Genomic DNA, 17,165 nt, shown 5'->3' with positions numbered 1-17,165 from the left:
CACCACGTACACAGCCCCTCACTTGCCCCTGGAATTCTCAGCTTTTTTCTCTCTGTGTGCTGGCACTAGGCCAAGGGTGCTATTGGCCTGGGGTAGCTATTTTTTCCTTCAAAACACACACACACACACACACACACCAGTAGTGTAGCAGGGTGGAGAGCTCCATTAGTAGCATTTCTCAACTGGGGATGGGGGTCAGATGATACTCTATTGGCCTTCAGGATATTCCAAGGGGGCCTCAGGGGAAAATATTATAAATGAGGGGCTGGAGAGATAACACAGTGGTATGGCATTTGCCTTGCATGCAGCTGACCTGAGACTGATCTGGGTTCTATTCCTGGCACCTCATATGGTCCCTGGACCTGCTGGGAGCATTTCTGATTACAGAGCCAGGAGTAACCCCTGAGCATCACTGGGTGTAGCCCAAAAGCCAGCCAATTAATCAATAAACTGCTTAATAAATAAATAAATAAATAAATAAATAAATAAATAAAAGAAAATCTTAAATTTGGGAGCAAAGGCATGTAGGGGGCAGCTGGAAGGAGAACAGGTGGAAGGGGCCCAGAGTTGGAGAGGCCTTGACCCTCTTAGAGGCTTTTGGTGTCTGAGCTCCCAGGGTTCTCTACACTGGCTTCCCAGGGCATTTGGCTATCTTCACTGGATGCCAGCTGAAAGGATAGCTCCTCCTCATCTGCCTCAGCCCTGTCCAGGCACCCTCCGTGCAGACTATTTCCCATACACGCATATATACACACAACACACACAAACTTTTTCTGGGATAAGATGGTCTTGTCTTAGGCAGACAGACCAAGCCTGTGTCTCCAGCCTTGCTCCTTGCATCTTGTCCTGTTCTCTCTTTCACATCTACCCTCTGCAGGCCTACAGGAAATAAGAGTCTCCTGAAGGAAGTTGGGGTGGTCCTCCCTGTGTCTCAGTTGGAAACCCACCGAAGGGACTCCAAAAGGGGGCTGCTCTTCTGTAGACCTGATGGAACTGGTGTTGAGAATGACCTGCAAATCTCTCTGGGCTGTGTGTAAGGGTGGGAACAGCTTGAGGAAGTAAGTCTTGGGGTTCAAGGCCAGCCCCCAGATGAACACTGACCTGGAAGTGAAGACTGACACAGCGGGGCTAGGCCAGGCTCTCTCCAGGGCCCTGGCAATGCAGGAGTAAAGTATGGTGTGGGGCAAATATTATGAGGGAAGTATTTATTTGCCAATATGCCCCAAAGCAGGAATGTTTCCCTGGCCTCCCTCATAGTTGGATCAGACAGAGAAACTTCTGGAGCTCTGTTGAAGTAAAGAAAGAAACTGGTGGAGTCCAGAGAAGGGGAAGTGCAGAAAGCACTGGCTGGGGGGGGGGGGGTGCGGGCTTGCCTGTTTGTCCAGCTCCAGACCCTGGATGAAGGGATTAGCAAGCAGTCTGGCCCACAGGCTGAGCTGCCGATGGCGCTCAGGGAACCTGAACAAACACACCCTGATCCCCACATAAAGGGCCAATTAACTACGCCAGCTTGGTGAACAAATCCGTTAACAGGGCGACAAGCCCCCAGATGCCAGCAGGTCCCCGTGTTTGCAGAGAGGAAGGCAGGGAGCAAAGCAGAGGATTAGGTCAGGAGGAGCCCAGGGACAGAGGGGCTGGGGCTGCCCACTTCACAGCAGCGGGTGCCAGGACAGAGGGTTTCTGTCCTCTGTAGGTCACTTGCATCATGGAGCAAGTTGGTCCCCTCAGTGAGAAGTTGGGCAAAAGGAGCTGGAAATAGCCATCAAATGCTCAGAGCAGAGCCAATGAGAAGAGTCCCATTAGTCCTAGTAGGTGCAGGGCCTGCAGCATCTTCAGATGGGGAATGCTAGGACTGAGCCCCTTTGTGGAGACTGTCCCTAGAGAGGCTCACTCACCCCACAATGCAGTCAGCCTGTGAGTGCTGCTGATCAAGGACCTGAGGCTGATGGTGTTGAAGGAACAGCTCTCAGGACTGGAGAAATAGGTCTGCAGAAGGTTCCTTATGTCTTGTGCACAGCAGACCCCTGGTTCTCCCCCCACCATCCCATATGGTCCCCCAATCACCGCCAGGCGTGATTCCCGAGTGCAGGACCAGGAATAATCCCTGAGCATCATCAGATTTGGCTCCCAAACCAAAACCAACCAACAAAAATTAGCTCCCAGGGCCTGGTTTCCCTTTGGGGTTCCTAGTGACCCCCCTTCTCTGCTTTGTGCATCACTCTGTAAAGCTACAGGCAAAGGTGAGGTGCGCAGGGAGAAGAGGACAGAGGCTCTTTAGTTCCAGGACTCAAGAGAGGCAGATGGCTGGAGGGAGAAACTTGGGGAACAAGCGCCCTCTCTTCCTTCCTTTCAAAACCTGAACTCACTTGAGCAATACCTACTTCCTGTCAACCTGCACTCTGAACTCTGCTTCCTCAGAGCCCACTGTGTAGACCTCTCAGGTCCTCCTCAGCAACCATCCCACCAGGGTGTCAGTGCCAGGAGCCCTTGCTTATCCCATGAATTATGTCAAGTTGGGGCACCTTCCCCGGGCACCCAGGAGAGTCCTGCCCAGCCCAGTTTGTGGCCTGTGCAGAGAGGGTGGGACAGTCGTGCTTCATGTGCAAAGAACCTAAGAGAGCCAGAGGCAGGGAGGGCACAGGACATCTGGCTGCCTTTTGTTTTTCCTCAGCTAGGGATACAGCCTTGCTGGGATTCAAGCCCATTGGCAGCAGCTTGGTTCCATGCACTCTCTTGCTCATCAACCTCTGTGTTTGCCTTGATGGAAGCAATAACGTCACCCTTTGTCTTTGTCCAGAACCCTGGGGTCCCCTTCCTTCTTCCCTCAACAGTCAAACAATTTAATGAGTCGCGCCAGAGCAGGGGGTGCAAAAGTGTGCAAATAAGTGGGAGATTCTCCATTCTGTTCTGTGGACTCTGGGGCCCAAGATTTGCCCCTCACCCTGGTCTCCTCGGCAGCCAGGGACTGCGGTGACCCCTTTTCAAGCCCTCCAGTTTTTCTTGGGGTTACTTGTGTTTGGACTGTTTTTGGAAGTTTGGGAAGGGAGTGAGGCAGACAGAGAGCTGTCTCCTGCAGCTAGAGAGTGATAGAGATAGAGAGAGGTAGTGAGCAAGTGAGGTGAGAAAGAAAGAGTTTATGTTGGATAGAGAGAGTCCTACAGAGCTGAGGAGGATAGTGGGAGAGAGAGAGCTTGAGATTGAGAGAGAGAAGAGAGAGAGGGAGAGTGACTAGAGAGAGGGAAAGAGAGGGAGAGAGAGTGACTGAAAGTAAGAAAGAGTTGGGGAGAGAAAGAGTTTGTGTTGGACAGAGAGAGTCCTACAGATCTGTGTCTGGCAGCTTGGAGAGCAAGGGGAGAGGGAAGAGAGAGGGAGAGAGAAGAAAGAGAGAGGAAGAGAGAAAGAGGAGGAGAGAGAAGGGAGATTGAGACAGAGAAGGAGAGGGAGAAAGAGAGGAGAGAGGAGAGGGAGGGAGAGGAGAGGGAAGAGAGGGAGAGAGGAGAGAAGAGAGGAGGAAGAGGAGAGAGGAGAGAGAGGAAAGAAAGGAGAGAGGAGACGTAGAGGAGAGAGGGGAGAGTGGAGAGAGAAGAGAGATTGAGACAGAAGAGAGAGGGAAAGAAGAAAGAGAAGAGAGGAGAGGGAGAGAGGAGAGGGGAGAGGGAGAGATTGGGACTGAGAGAGAAGAGAAAGGGGGAGAGAGAAGAGGAGAAGAGGGGGGGAAAAGAGGAGAGAGGAGAAAAAAGGAAAGGAAGAGGAGAGAGGGAGAGAGGGAGACAGAGAGAGAAGAGAGAGACAGAAGAGAAGAGAGAGACAGACAGACAGACAGACAGACAGACAGACAGACAGACAGACAGAGTTCACATCGGACTGGGAGAGTCATCAGGAGCCCCCCAGAAACTCCTGAGCGGGGCGGAGACTCAGGGGTGCGCCGCACACCCAGTGGCCGTCGTGGCGGGCGGGCGGGCGGGCGGAGGGAGGCGCATTAATCCGGTAATTACGCCTTGATCGCGCCGCACCTGCCTTCCGCGCGCGCCTCCCGGGGGAGGGAGGGAGGGAGAGCCGGGCCGGGCCGGGCGGGACGCGGAGGGCGGCGGGCAGCGGGCGGCAGGACAGCGGCACGGTGGCTGCACCGGACCGCACGCGCGGCCGAGGGGGTCCGGGGTCCCGGGGCCCTTCGGGGGCCGCGATGCTGCTGCACCCCCTGCTCCGGGCCCTGCTGCAGGTGACCCTGCTGGCCGACGCGCTCGTCGGGGACGTGTCCAACTCCAGCGAGGTGCCGGTGGCCCTCAACTCCACGCTGGCGCCCCTCAACTACAGCTCCCCGACTCCCAGCGACGCTCCGATCAACGGTGAGACCCTAAAACCGAGCCCCGCCGGCTTTGGGGGAACCAAGGGGGGACATGAGGGGAGCTTGTGCCGAGTGCGCAAAAGCGCGCGTAAAAGCGCACCGGGAGGGAATTTGGAATGCGATGGTTTCCCCACCCTGAGCACCTCCCCAGCGATTCCTTGGAGAAATGGGGGGCTCCGAGCACCCCTTGGGCAGGGGTGGGTCCCCGCAGCACACACACACCCCTGCAAGCCCCCTGTTCACCCCGGCTGCAGGTGACACTTTGGGGACTAACAGAGGCTAGACCCCATCAGCAGGAGGAAAAGGGGGACTTGGTGGCCAGGACGCACAAGGTCCCAGGGGCTGGACAGTGGGTCACCCCATTTGGGATCCAAGTTTTCCCAACAACTCACTTGAGGCTGGCAGGCAGGGAAGGGAAGGGAAGGGAAGGGAAGGGAAGGGAAGGGAAGGGAAGGGAAGGGAAGGGAAGGGAAGGGAAGGGAAGGGAAGGGAAGGGAAGGGAAGGAAGGGAAGGGAAGGGAAGGGAAGGGAAGGGAAGGGAAGGGAAGGGAAGGGAAGGGAAGGGAAGGGAAGGGAAGGGAAGGGAAGGGAAGGGAAGGGAAGGGAAGGGAAGGGAAGGGAAGGGAAGGGAAGGGAAGGGAAGGGAAGGGAAGGGAAGGAAGGGAAGGGAAGGGAAGGGAAGGGAAGGGAAGGGAAGGGAAGGGAAGGGAAGGGAAGGGAAGGGAAGGGCTACGGTTGTTTGGGGAAAACTGAGGACTTGCTGCTCTGAGGTCTGCCTCGAACCCCCTGGCAGAGCTGCGGGGTCGTTCCTGTTAATGACTATAATTAATAACCGGCGACCGAGAAGTGGAAAGTTGCATCTCCCGGAGCCTGGCTCGTACCCCCTTGCGCCCTCTGCCTCCTTCCAGGGCGCGGGTTTGAGTCCTTGGAGAGTCCCCACTTTCTACACCCCTTCCCAGCCAAGCCAGATCCCCCGGGCCTCCCCGCACTACAATTGATACGCGAGCCCCAGGACCGCAGGTGACTCTAAGCTGGCACCGCAAGGCGAGCCGAACAATGCGTGGTGCTCGCGCGGGGTGCTCCAGGTGCTGGGGTGGAGCCCCTGAGTCCCATTAGCATGGTCATTAGCTATTCATTAGCTGCTGCCCAAGTGTCCCCCGAGACCAGGAATGACAGGGGAGACATTCCGGGGAAGGGAAGGGGCGTCTGCCGCCTTGTCTGTGTCTGCAGGAATTAGGGGTGTGATGTGTGTGTGTGGAGGGGAAGAGGGGGTGTGAGCTGCCTCCCAGCTCCTGAGCCTCCTGGAGTTTGGGCTCAGGTGTCCCTCCAAGCCTGCACGAAAGTCTCTGCCCATCTAGGACTGTACAAGGCTCCCGCTAACCTTGTTTCACTAGGCCCCGGAAAATTACTGATTTAGGGGAAGTGTTAATGGTCACGGTTTAGCATAGAGGAAGCAATTTCCCGGGACATGAAGACTGCTAAAAGAGAGTTCTAGGGGGCAGGAGGAGTAGTAGCACAGCGGGTAGGGCATTTGCCTCGCACGTGGCTGACCTGGGTTCAATTCAGCATCCCATATGGTTCCCGAGCCTGCCAGGAGTAATTTCTGAGCCAGACAGAGCCAGAATAATCCCTAAGCGCTGCCAGGTGTGCCCCACCAACAAAAACAAACAAGCAGAAATAATAAAAGCAAATTCTAGAGCCTAGATCTGAGAGCAGCAGAGAGTTCCCATGAACAGGCTGGAGATGTGAAAGTAGTTCAAAGAATACTAGGGCCTGGTAGAATCTGCCTCAGTCAGGAGGCAGCATGAAGAAAGAGCCTTCAAAAGGGATGGACTATGTATGAACCGACCCTGTTCACAGAGCTTCTTTTTCACAAGTGCTGCACATGCAAACAGCTTTGTGGCTCTGCCTCTGCCCCTCTGCCATGATAGATGAGGGAGCAAGATACAGAGATGCCAGCCTGGAGAATCCATGCCAAACCCTGAACAAATGCTAGTTCTGGAGGCCCTGCTATTCCTAGCATCTGCCTAATCTGGTCATGGGTTAAGCTAGAGAGGGGCCCAGTGAGAAGTGGACCTTGGCTCCAAGGAAACTCACAATAGCTCTCTTGTTTACCTGTGTGTGTGGGGTCACCCATCTTTTTGCTGTTTTTGTTTGTTTGGAGGACCAAACAAACATCAAGTGGCAATGCTCAGGGCTTACTTCTGCCCCTGTGTGTTTGGGATCACTCTTAGCAGGCTCAGTGAACCATATAGGATGCAGGGGTGGAACCCAGGTTTGTCTGGAGCAAGGCAAGTGCCTTTCCTACTGAGCTATTGCTCTGCACTCCCCCACAACTCCCTCAGAGGGTCACAGTCTCAGACTGGCAGGCCAGTTCAACTTTTCCTGGATGATACCAGCACCAGCAACAAGTTCAGCTTGGTCCCCATCATGACTTCCAAGAGCAGGGAGGGTAAAGGGACCCCAGCTGCACAGGGCATGGGAGGCAGATTCTGGAAGTAGGGGTGGATCTGGACTCTGGTTAGTTAAGAACCGTCCCATCCCTGGTTGGACGGCAGCGGCACCTACTGGTCACAGGGGTTACAAGCCTTCAGATGTGTTTGGTGTCTGAGCATAACCAGCTCTAGTCTGTAGGCAAGTGGGAGTGTGTGGGGAAGATCCATCTGACTAAAGGCCTTAAAGGAATCTCTTCCCTGTTCCCCTGTGCCTTTGTGGGCAGCAAACAGATTTGTAGAAAAGCCCCTGGGGAAGAAAAAGAGCATGACTTACCTACCCCCCACTCAGTCTCCAGGGTCTGACAGGGTACTGGGGTTTTGTACAGGTCACTGGCTCCAGATCAGTGGAGAATGACTTCTGTCCAGTCCCAATGACACTCTCTCGTCTTCCCTTTCCTATGAGTCCTGGGCAAGGGTGGCCTGTGAGCCAGAGCTGTTCAGAGATGGGACATAGAGCTCCACCACTGACATCTAAACTTGACAGGAGAAGGTGGACATCTAAACTCCTGTGTCCTGGTTATTTTTTCTCTGCCTTTCCAGCCAGGACTGGGGGTAGGGGAGCATTGTCAGATGCTGGGCCCTACAGAAGCAAGTGTATAGGGTTTGTTTTCTTGTTGTTTATTTGCTTTGATTTGGTGATGCTCAGGGGTACCTCCTGGATATGCACTCAGGAGTCATTCCTGGTGGGCTTCGACCATATGCAATGCCGGGGATTGAACTGGGGTCTATTCCGTGCTCAAGCGCCCTCCTTGCTGTCCAAACCTCTGGCCCCTTGGAGGTGCTTCTCTTGTCTGGAGACCTCCATCTCTTACCCCCATGTGAACACCCGGTGTCCCATCTTCCTCGCTTAGGTTCGAAGGTTGGGCCAGAGGACACGTTGCCCCGAATCGTGGAGCAGCCACCGGACCTGGTGGTGTCCCGAGGTGAGCCGGCCACACTGCCCTGCCGTGCTGAGGGTCGGCCAAGACCGCGTATCGAGTGGTACAAGAACGGGGCACGAGTGGCCACAGCACGGGACGACCCCCGCGCGCACCGCCTGCTGCTGCCCAGCGGTGCGCTCTTCTTCCCACGCATCGTTCATGGCCGCCGTGCGCGCCCTGATGAGGGTGTCTACACCTGCGTGGCAAGAAACTACCTGGGAGCTGCAGCCAGCAGGAATGCCTCGCTGGAAGTGGCAGGTGAGAGTTTCTGGGAGACTTGGAGGACCCCCCTGGAGACTTCACCCTAGTCTCCCCCGGGACTGTGGGGACCACCCTCTCCCAGACTCATTGCCCACTTATATCTCTGCGTCTTTTCCTCCTCCCTGCAGTCCTCCGGGATGATTTCAGGCAGACTCCAGGGAACCTGGTGGTGGCTGTGGGGGAGCCGGCCGTCCTGGAGTGTGTGCCACCCCGAGGCCACCCAGAGCCCTCTGTGTCCTGGAAGAAGGACAGAGCAAGACTCAAGGAGGAGGAGGGAAGGATCACGGTGGGTGTCAGCGACTTGAGCGCCTGGAAGAGGTGGCTTGGAAGTAGGAACATGGCAGGGCCAGCAGAGCGAAGATGGGGCATTAGCTGGGCAGATTTTGCGACATGGATTGGGATAGGCAGGATGGAGTTGGCAGGAGGCTGAGGAATGCAGGGTGTAGCTTGAGCAGCAGAGGCCTACCTGGACCAGGTCTCCTAGAGATTCCCCATTTGATCCAGTGTTTGGGTCACTTGCCCTGGTCTCCCTCCCGTAAAGCAGAAATGAGAGCTAGGTGCTGGCTCTGGTCTATGTCGCTGCTCTGCAGATCCGTGCCGGGAGACTGATGATGACCCACACGCTGAAGAGTGACGCGGGCTTCTACGTGTGCGTGGCCTCCAACATGGCAGGAGAGCGGGAGAGCGGCCCAGCCCATCTCCTGGTCTTGGGTAGGCACTGAGGGCTTTGGGGCACTGGAGAGCATGGCCTCGCCTACCCCCCGAACACTTCACTCTGACCGATTCTTTAGAGCGTCCCTCATTCCTGCGGCGGCCCATGAACAAGGTGGTCCTGGCAGATGCCCCTGTAGATTTCCCATGTGAGGTGCAGGGGGATCCCTTACCACGTCTCCATTGGCACAAAGAGGACGGGGAGCTGCCCCCGGGCAGGTGAGAAAACCTCCTGCACTAGTTACACCTGGTCCCACCCACCCCCTGCACCACCTATGGTCCCCCAAGTCCCTCCAGGAGTGATCCATGAATGTCAGCCCTGCCTGAGTGTTTCCGTGTGTGCTGTTCCCTGACCCCAAAAAGGAATTCTTCACTTGGGCACCAACTTTCTCGCTGGCATCAGGCTCTGTCCCCCAGAGTTTGGCCTCTCCCTTTCTAGTCCCTCTGCGTTTGTGGTGCCCTGCACGCCTGGGCCCACTGTGGTGTCTGGGGGGTGAGAAGGAGCGCTGTATTTGTGCCAACCCAGCCTGGGGCTGGGGAGTGGCGCAGGTATGAGATTGGGAGTGACCACAGCCTGCGAATCATGCGTGTGCGGGCCGAGGACGAAGGCACCTATACCTGCGTGGCCGAGAACAGCGTGGGCCGCGTCCAGGCCTCGGGCTCACTCAGTGTCCATGGTGAGGGCTGGCTGGAGGGTCTGAATGGGGGGCCTGGGCCAGGGCCAGGTGGAAGGTGTCTGTAGGGGTCACCCAGCTGTCCAGAAGAGCAGAGAAAGCTCACACTAGAGGGACATGGCTCTGCTTCAGCCAACTTGGGGATCCCCTGTGCGCCCTCCTCCTCATACCTGTTCTCTGTACCACCTTCTCCCCCTCCACAGTCCCACCCCAGCTGGTGACACAGCCCCAGGACCAGATGGTGGCCCCTGGAGAGAGTGCGGCTTTCCAGTGTGAGACCAAAGGGAACCCCCCGCCCGCCATCTTCTGGCAGAAGGAAGGGAGTCAGGTGGGTGGCTGAGTTCCAGGGCCACCCTCAGTGTCTCCCCGGAGCTTCAGCCACCTCCTGCATTTCGTGCATTCATTTTTCTCTGTGCTTCTCTCATTCCCGTGGTCCGCCCAGAGAGCTTGCCTTTTCTTTTAGGAGAGTTAGAGGGAGAATGTGACCTTAGAAGAGAATGAGGTTGATTATAAGATGCTCGGTACGCATCTCTGAGTGGTAGTTCTAGATAAAATTCCTATGTTAGGGACAAGGCAAATGAAGTTCAGTCCCAGGTCCCCAGGGTGCTGACTTTTTAGCACCAGACCCTGGCAGTGCACATCTGGCCCAGTGCTGCCCAGAGCTGGTCTTCTCCCTTTCAAGAGATGGGCACTAGGGGGTGCTCAAAGCCACAAGGCTTCCATTTGACCCCAGAGGACCCTTCACTGTGGTTGTTACAGCATCAACTGCTTGCTGTAAGGAAGGGTAGCATGGGGCCCCGAGGAGATTAGTCCCACCCCACAGGGAAGCCAAGCCTCAAATCTATGGCCACGGTTTCCCAGCATCAGGGACAAGGGCCTTCACCGTCTAGTTCTCGAAGGAGTAAATGCATTTAAAAGGCTTAAATTTATTCCCAGCACCCTGGGTACCCTGTGGAACACAGAGTTGGGAGTAGCTTCGAGACACTGCCAGGTGTGGCACCAACTCCCATCCCTCAAGCACAAAACAAAATACTAGATATGGTATCATGGTACTATGGTATTATGGAACTAGACAGGAGGTCACTTACTCCAACACAAAACCTGTTTTTATCATGGAAAACATTGACACTTAAAAAATGGGAGTGTATAGGGCCGGTGAGATAGCATGGAAGTAAGGCATTTGCCTTGCATGCAGAAGGTCAGTGGTTCATATCCCGGCATCCCATATGGTCCCAAGAGCCTGCCAGGAGCGATTTCTGAGCGTAGAGCCAGGAGTAACCCCTGAGCGCTGCCGGATGTGACCCTAAAACCAAAAAAAAAAAAATGGGAGTGTGTCTGGCATGATTTCACAGGGCATTAGAAGATTTTCAATTTTTTTCATTTCTAATCCTGCCTCCTAAAGCTTCTCTCATCATCTTTGGGGGGGAAACCAGGGGTCAGCAGGGGGAAGGACTCACAAGCCCTGAATGGGGAAATGGCTCCTTCCTCACTGGTAAAAAACCCCTGTGCTTGTGAGTAGCTTACAGGATTCACAGGAGTCTGAATGTGGATGGGCCCTTGGCGCGTCTCTGGGTCCTGAGTTTGAAAGGAAATGACACACTCGTCCCCAGTGCCCGCTTATCCCTTGGGGCTACTTATTCTGTCCCAGGTTCTGCTTTTCCCCAGTCAGTCCCTCCAGCCCACGGGGCGCTTCTCCGTGTCCCCGGGGGGCCAGCTCAACATCAGCGAAGTGCAGAGTGGGGACGCCGGCTACTACGTGTGCCAGGCAGTCAGTGTGGCCGGCAGCATCCTGGCCAAGGCCCTGCTGGAGGTGAAAAGAGGTGCGTGTCCCCCCAGAAGCCTGGCAAGCTGGCTTCAAGCCTGTGTAGTTGGGAGCCGCAGATGCTGCCAGGTGCCAGTTCCTGGTCTGCAGGGTTGGGCAGGGCGGGAGGGCAGGGCAGGCCCAGAGTCTGGGCACCTGAACAGGGCCTACTCTCACCCCTCTCTCCAGACTTCTTGGAAGCACTGCCTCCCGTCATCCTCCAAGGACCCACCAACCAGACCGTGGTTCTGGGGTCCCCTGCGTGGCTGCCCTGCAGGGTGAGCGGGAGCCCCCCTCCTCATGTTCGCTGGACAAAGGATGGCCAGTGGCTGCATGGAGACCACTCCCAGCTCCACACCCTGGCCAATGGTACCCTGCACATTGCCAGCGTGCAGGTGCGTCTTCCCAAGAACCCCAGGACCCTCTCTCCCTGGGCTGTCTCTGTCCTCTAGCAGAGCTACATCCTTTCCCCATCCCCTCCAGGAGATGGACTTGGGGATCTACAGTTGTGTGGCCCAGAACCCTGCTGGCGAGGCTGTGTGGAGCGGCTGGCTGTGGGGGCCCCGTGAGTTGCTTGCATGTCCTTTGCGCTGTCCCCTCTTTCTTCCAGGCGCCAGGTGCCTGGAACTGATGGTATTTGGTGCAGGGCAGGGGGTTCAGCATACAGCTGCAGACTGGGGGACAGATGTGGGTGGTTAGTCTGCATCTCCCCTTAGTCACTCTCCATTACCGTCGTGGAACCTTCATTTTTATGCCCCCTTCTTAGAGACACTCTCTCCATTGCAGACAATTGGGGAGCATCGCCAGACCCCCCTCCAGAAGCCAGCGCCCCCCCTGGGCCTCCCTCGAAGCCTGTGGCTACCGAGGTCACCAAGAACAGTGTCACACTAACCTGGAAGCCCGGGATACAAGCCGCGTCCGCCATGACCTCTTATGTGATCGAGGCCTTCAGGTGTGATGCAGGAGCAGCCAGCAGAGACCAGGGAATGGGGTGCTCTGGGCTGCCTGCTTTGGAGAGCAGGGTGTGAGGAGGTCTGAGGGCAGCAGGGAGAGAAAGACAGCAGAGGGCGTGGACTCGTGGGATTGTCACCTTCTCTTGCAGTCAGGCCGCTGGTAACACCTGGCACACAGTAGCCGATGGGGTGCAGCTGGGGACTCACACCGTGGGGGGGCTGCAGCCAGACACCACCTACCTCTTCCTGGTCCGAGCCGCAGGCGCCTGGGGCCTCAGTGAGCCCAGCCCCATCTCGGAACCTGTCCATACCCCAGGTAAGGGGGGCCAGGCACGGGGCAGCCCTGCCTCCATACACAATGCCAGGGAAGTACTTCTGCACAGAGGGGAGAGACAGGGTGAGGGAAAGAGTGGGGAGGAAGGAGAAGAGAGAGGGGGGAGGAAGGGGAGAAAAAGGAAGGCTGGAGGAGGAAGATGAAGAGGAAAAGAGAAACGGAATGGAGAGTGGAGGGGAGGATGGAGAAGGATGAGAGGAGGAGAGATGGGGAGGAGGAATGAGAGAAGGAAGGATGGAGAGGGCAGAGGAGCAGGGAGGACAGAGAAGAGGTGTGAATGGAGAGGAGGAGGGAAGAGAAGGGAAGAGTGAAGGGGTGGGCCAGAGCCCATGGGAGCACAGGGACGGGGCAAAAGTGACCATCACTGGGGCTGCAGGGACTGGGACCCCAGGCTCATCCCTGTCCCCACGGTCCACCCTGGACCTGCTCCTGAAATGGCACCACTGGTGGGGTCCCATGAGCTACTACATAACTGTCTCCCAGCCAGCAGCCCCTCTCGGCCTGAGGACGACCCCTGGCGTGGCCAGCGGGGACTGGCCGAGGTGGTTGTGCGTGTGCAAGAGCCCACAGTCCTGGGGCCTGGAACCCTGCAGGTGGCGTGGACGGTGAGTGTGGCTCAAGGTGGAGGCTAGGGCAGGTGCTGGGTGGTGGAGCCCCAGAATGGGGTCTCTGGACTGCTCTATTTCCTCCAGGCGGAGGGGCCAATGCACCTGGTGCTGGGTTTCCGCATATCCTGGAGAGTGGCTGGAGCCCTTGGGGGTGCGTGGATCTCGCAGGACCTGCCCTTGCCAAGGGCCCAGAGCACCACGCTCAGGGGCCTCCCAGCCGGTGCCCAGATCCAGGTCAAGGTGCAAGCCCAAGGCCAGGAGGGGCTGGGGCCCGAGAGCCCTATGGTAACCAAGAGTGTCCCCGAAGAGGGTGAGGGCCGGGGCTGGTGGGGTGGATGGGGGGAAGGTAGCAGGAGCTTCCACCTCTGTGACTGTGGCCTTGTCATCCCCCAGCCCCTAGCGGTCCCCCCCAGGGAGTGGCCGTGGCTGTAGGGGGTGCCGGGAACAACAGCATCACAGTGACTTGGGGGCCTCCGCTGCCCAACCAGCAGAATGGAGTGATAAGGGAATACCAGGTAGGCCACGGTGGGTGGTGGGTGGCCAGGAGCAGGAGGCCAGGATGCAGGCAGGGGTGGCACTGCTGACTGGTCCTGGCTTTCCGTAGATCTGGTGTCTAGCCAACGACAGTCGCTCCCACCTCAACAGCTCTGCGGCCGGCTGGGCCCGCTCTGCGGTGCTGCGGGGCCTGCGGCCAGGCCTGATCTACTGGACCCAGGTGGCTGCGGCCACCAGTGCTGGCCTAGGCGTGGCCAGCGCCCCAGTGCGGGTGCAGCTTTGTGAGTGAGGGTGGGAGGTGGGCCGGAGGGCAGTTGGGGGTCCGCTCCTCCTCCTATCTTTGTCAAAGGCCTTCAACTGACCATGCCACCCCTACAGCATCCCCGAGCATGCCTGAGGAACCAGGACTGGACACGGGTCCTGGGTTAGGCACACGCCTGGCACGGGTCCTGCGGGCTCCGGCCTTCCTTACAGGCAGTGGTGCGGCTTGTGGGGCGCTGCTGCTGGGCTTGTGTGGGGCCTTGTACCGGCGTCGCCGGCAGCGCAAAGAGTTCAGCCACTACACAGGTGAGAGTGGAATCGGGGGCCAGGGAGGGACCCCTTGATGGTGCCAAGGGGTGGGTCAGAGAGGAGACCCTGGCACAGGGAATGTAGCCCAAATTCACAGGATTTGGGATATCTGAGATGAGGGTGCGGTGGTGAGCCCTTGGGCAGATCTGTATGGGTCTGGGGGTGATCAGGCTGGGCTGCAGGTAGGAGTTACCCCTAGAGCTATAAGAACCCCCAAACCGGAGCCCCCCAGCATCTCTGATCCTCCTCCCCCCCCCAATCCTATATGACTTTCCTGCCTCTCTGAAGCCTCCTTCGCCTACACGCCGGCAGGTGAGCCTTCGCAGACACCCATGGGTGGGCCTCATCCCACGGGGTGCGCTGTCCTTGTCTGTTTTGGGGAGATGCTCTGGAAGGGCTCGGGGGACCCCATGAGAAGCTGGGACCAGCCTGGTTCAGTTCCGTTCATTCTAACGCTGTCTGTCCGGTTCCCAGTGTCCTTCCCACACTCCGACCGCCTCTCGGGAGCCAGTGGCAGGTACTGCCCGCCCGACCCATCCTGTCCCCAGCGCCCTGGCTCGCAGTATCGGGGACTGGATACCCATCCGTGCCCCCCACCCCAGTCCTCGCCTCCCTTAGCTCCGTTCCACCCCGCAGGCCACCCGCGGGCCTCGGCGCCCCATACCCGTGGCTGGCCGACTCGTGGCCCCGCAGCCCCTCAGCGCAGGACCCCAGGGGGAGCAGCTGCTCGGGGCCTCGCCCAGAGCCCGATGACAGATACTACAATGGTGAGGACCCCTGGCCCTGCTGTCCTCCCTCTTCTCGCCACCTTCTGAGGGCTGGGGGGACCCCGGGATCCTCTTTCTGCCTCTGCTCCCTGCCTCTGCTTTTCCCACAGAAGCTGGCATCTCCCTGTACTTGGCCCAGATGGCACCCCAGGCCGACGCCTCGGGGTACAGCAGCACTGACCCAGCCGGGGAAGAACTGCAGACATTCCACACAGGGTTCCCGCAGCATCCCTCGGGGGGCCCTGGCTCCTGGAACCCCTATGCCCCTCCTGAATGGAGTGAGGGGGACAGTGGTATGACTCCAGCCCTGTAGTTCTCTCTCACCCTAAGCATTGGATTTCCCCACTGAGATCTGGCCCAGTGCTATCCCTTACCCCTTGGCCCTTATCTGGGGTCCCCCCACCCCATTCCCCAGCAGCCAGGTCAGGCAAGGCCAAGCTCCCCGGGAAGCCGGTACCCACGCCCACCCTCAGCTGGCCAGAAGCCCTGCCCCCACCGCCCCTGTCCAGTGAACTGAGCTGCCTAGAGGAGACCAAACAGGACCTGGAGGGCAGGTGAGGGGCCTATAGTGCGGCTGTGAAAGGAAGGGGCCTGGGAAAAGGGGCGCTCCAGCACCCCCATGTCTGCTCTCTGCTCCTAGCTCACAGACAGATGAGTGGGGTCCGCCTCCAGCCACCAGGAGCCAGCTAGCAGGGCCCAGGGCAGGGGGCTCTGCCCCTGCCTCCCCCACCCTGTCCTATGGGCAACTGTCCACTGCCCCCCTGACGCCGTCCCCGCCTGATCTGCCCCCGCCGCCCCCGGACCTGCCACACCTGCCACAGGGGTCCAGGTAGGACCACCCCCTCCAGCCCTGCCTCTGTGCAGGAGGAGAGTCTGAGACAGCCCGGGGGACTGGGAGCAGGTGGAGGGTTTGGGATTGTCCTAGGTGGTGGGGTTATGATGAGGGAACAGGAGGGTCTGGGATAGGCCTCGGTGATGGGGGCCTTGACAGGGCATTGGACCCTGATGTACCACCACCCCAGCCTGTGGCCTCAGTTCTTGTCATATGAACCCTGAGCTGAACTGTGTGTCCAGGATGGACTGAGTGACAATGTGGAGGCGTTGTGTGTTTCAGGAAGGCACCCCTGGGGCCTAGCACCCCCCTTAGCGTGTCACAGCCCGTGCTTGGCAGCCATGAAGGCAGGACAGGAGCCCTAGGAACTGGCCTGGCCTCCTCACCCCCCATCAGCCCCAGTCCGTCCCCCAGCCCTGCGGGTGAGTCTGCAGAGCCACCACCCACCCTTGCTGCACCCTGGGACTTGTCTTCCCTCTGGCTCCCCCCAGACCCCCATATCTGCTCTACTCCAGGAAGGATCTGGCAGGGGCCCCGTGGCCGGGCCCGGAAGAAATCCAAGGCTTCATATAGGCAGGAGCACAGTCCAGGGGGTGAGCCTGCCAGTGGGGTCCCGGGGGTAGAAGGGCAGGTGAACCCCAAGGACTAGGTTCTTGGAGGGCTGCAGAGTCTGGGCGAGGCATCCTTAAAATAGGCCTCTCCCCAGACCTGCCGCCACCACCTCTGCCACCACCTGGGGAAGAGCCGTGCTGGGGCCCAGGGCTGAGGTCTGGGGGAAGCATGTCCTCCCTGGAGCGGAAGCAGTCATCGGTCACACCCTTGGGGGCACACAGGGGTCCCCATCTGGATGGTAAGGAGGCAGAGGTTGCTCCAGGGGCATCTGGGTCTGAGGATTCCTCTGCCCAGCTGCCCCTTTTGCCATCTGTCCCTGTGCGGTGCCCTGAGTGCCTATCCTGACTTGACTGTGCCACTGCAGAGGAGGCCTGGCCTCCCTATGGCAGACCCCCTGGCATTCTGGCACGGGGCCCCAGCACCAGCTCCACGGCTGGCAGCAACTCGTCTCGGGGTTCAGGCAGCTCCAGGGGCTCCCGGGGGCCCAGCCGCAGCCGTAGCCGAAGTCAAAGCCACCGGCCGGGACAGAAGCGCCGAGAGGTATGGACTGGGTGTCAGCAGGGCAGGAGGCAGCAAAGGGGAGAAGGATTTGTGGGAGTCATAGGAGGGGGCCCACTGAGTGAGGGGACAGGTAGCCTGGTAAAAGGGGGGACATGGCGCGTGGGCAGGCAGGCACTGCCAACCAGCTTCTCCCCTTAGGAATGGAGATGATGCTCGAGGAGTCTGGGACCCGCCTGCAGTGAACCCTATCCCTCTCCTGGGAAGCTGAGGAGGGGGTGACAGGAAG

General features: G+C 58.5%; 1 protein-coding gene across 1 annotated transcript; it reads left to right on the top strand.

The window, feature by feature from the left end:
- The first annotated feature begins 4,103 nt into the window (after nucleotides 1–4,103).
- Nucleotides 4,104–17,125, top strand: ROBO3 (roundabout guidance receptor 3). Its single transcript, XM_049778001.1, has 28 exons — nucleotides 4,104–4,346; nucleotides 7,692–8,018; nucleotides 8,150–8,307; nucleotides 8,612–8,732; nucleotides 8,813–8,951; nucleotides 9,282–9,409; nucleotides 9,610–9,734; nucleotides 11,055–11,226; nucleotides 11,397–11,602; nucleotides 11,691–11,772; nucleotides 11,994–12,159; nucleotides 12,310–12,476; nucleotides 12,978–13,099; nucleotides 13,187–13,412; nucleotides 13,496–13,617; nucleotides 13,707–13,878; nucleotides 13,976–14,164; nucleotides 14,456–14,479; nucleotides 14,642–14,684; nucleotides 14,804–14,934; nucleotides 15,045–15,227; nucleotides 15,350–15,488; nucleotides 15,575–15,763; nucleotides 16,049–16,188; nucleotides 16,282–16,359; nucleotides 16,473–16,616; nucleotides 16,743–16,918; nucleotides 17,078–17,125. Exons 1-28 carry the CDS (start codon nucleotides 4,184–4,186, stop codon nucleotides 17,087–17,089), a joined length of 4,044 nt encoding a protein of 1,347 aa, XP_049633958.1. The 5' UTR covers nucleotides 4,104–4,183; the 3' UTR covers nucleotides 17,090–17,125.
- Nucleotides 17,126–17,165: the final 40 nt, after the last annotated feature.

This window comes from Suncus etruscus, chromosome 8, assembly GCF_024139225.1.
Source record: "Suncus etruscus isolate mSunEtr1 chromosome 8, mSunEtr1.pri.cur, whole genome shotgun sequence".
Classification (NCBI taxonomy): Eukaryota; Metazoa; Chordata; class Mammalia; order Eulipotyphla; family Soricidae; genus Suncus; species Suncus etruscus.
Note: the sequence above shows the minus strand (reverse complement) of the source record. Positions and strands in the feature narration are given on the sequence as shown.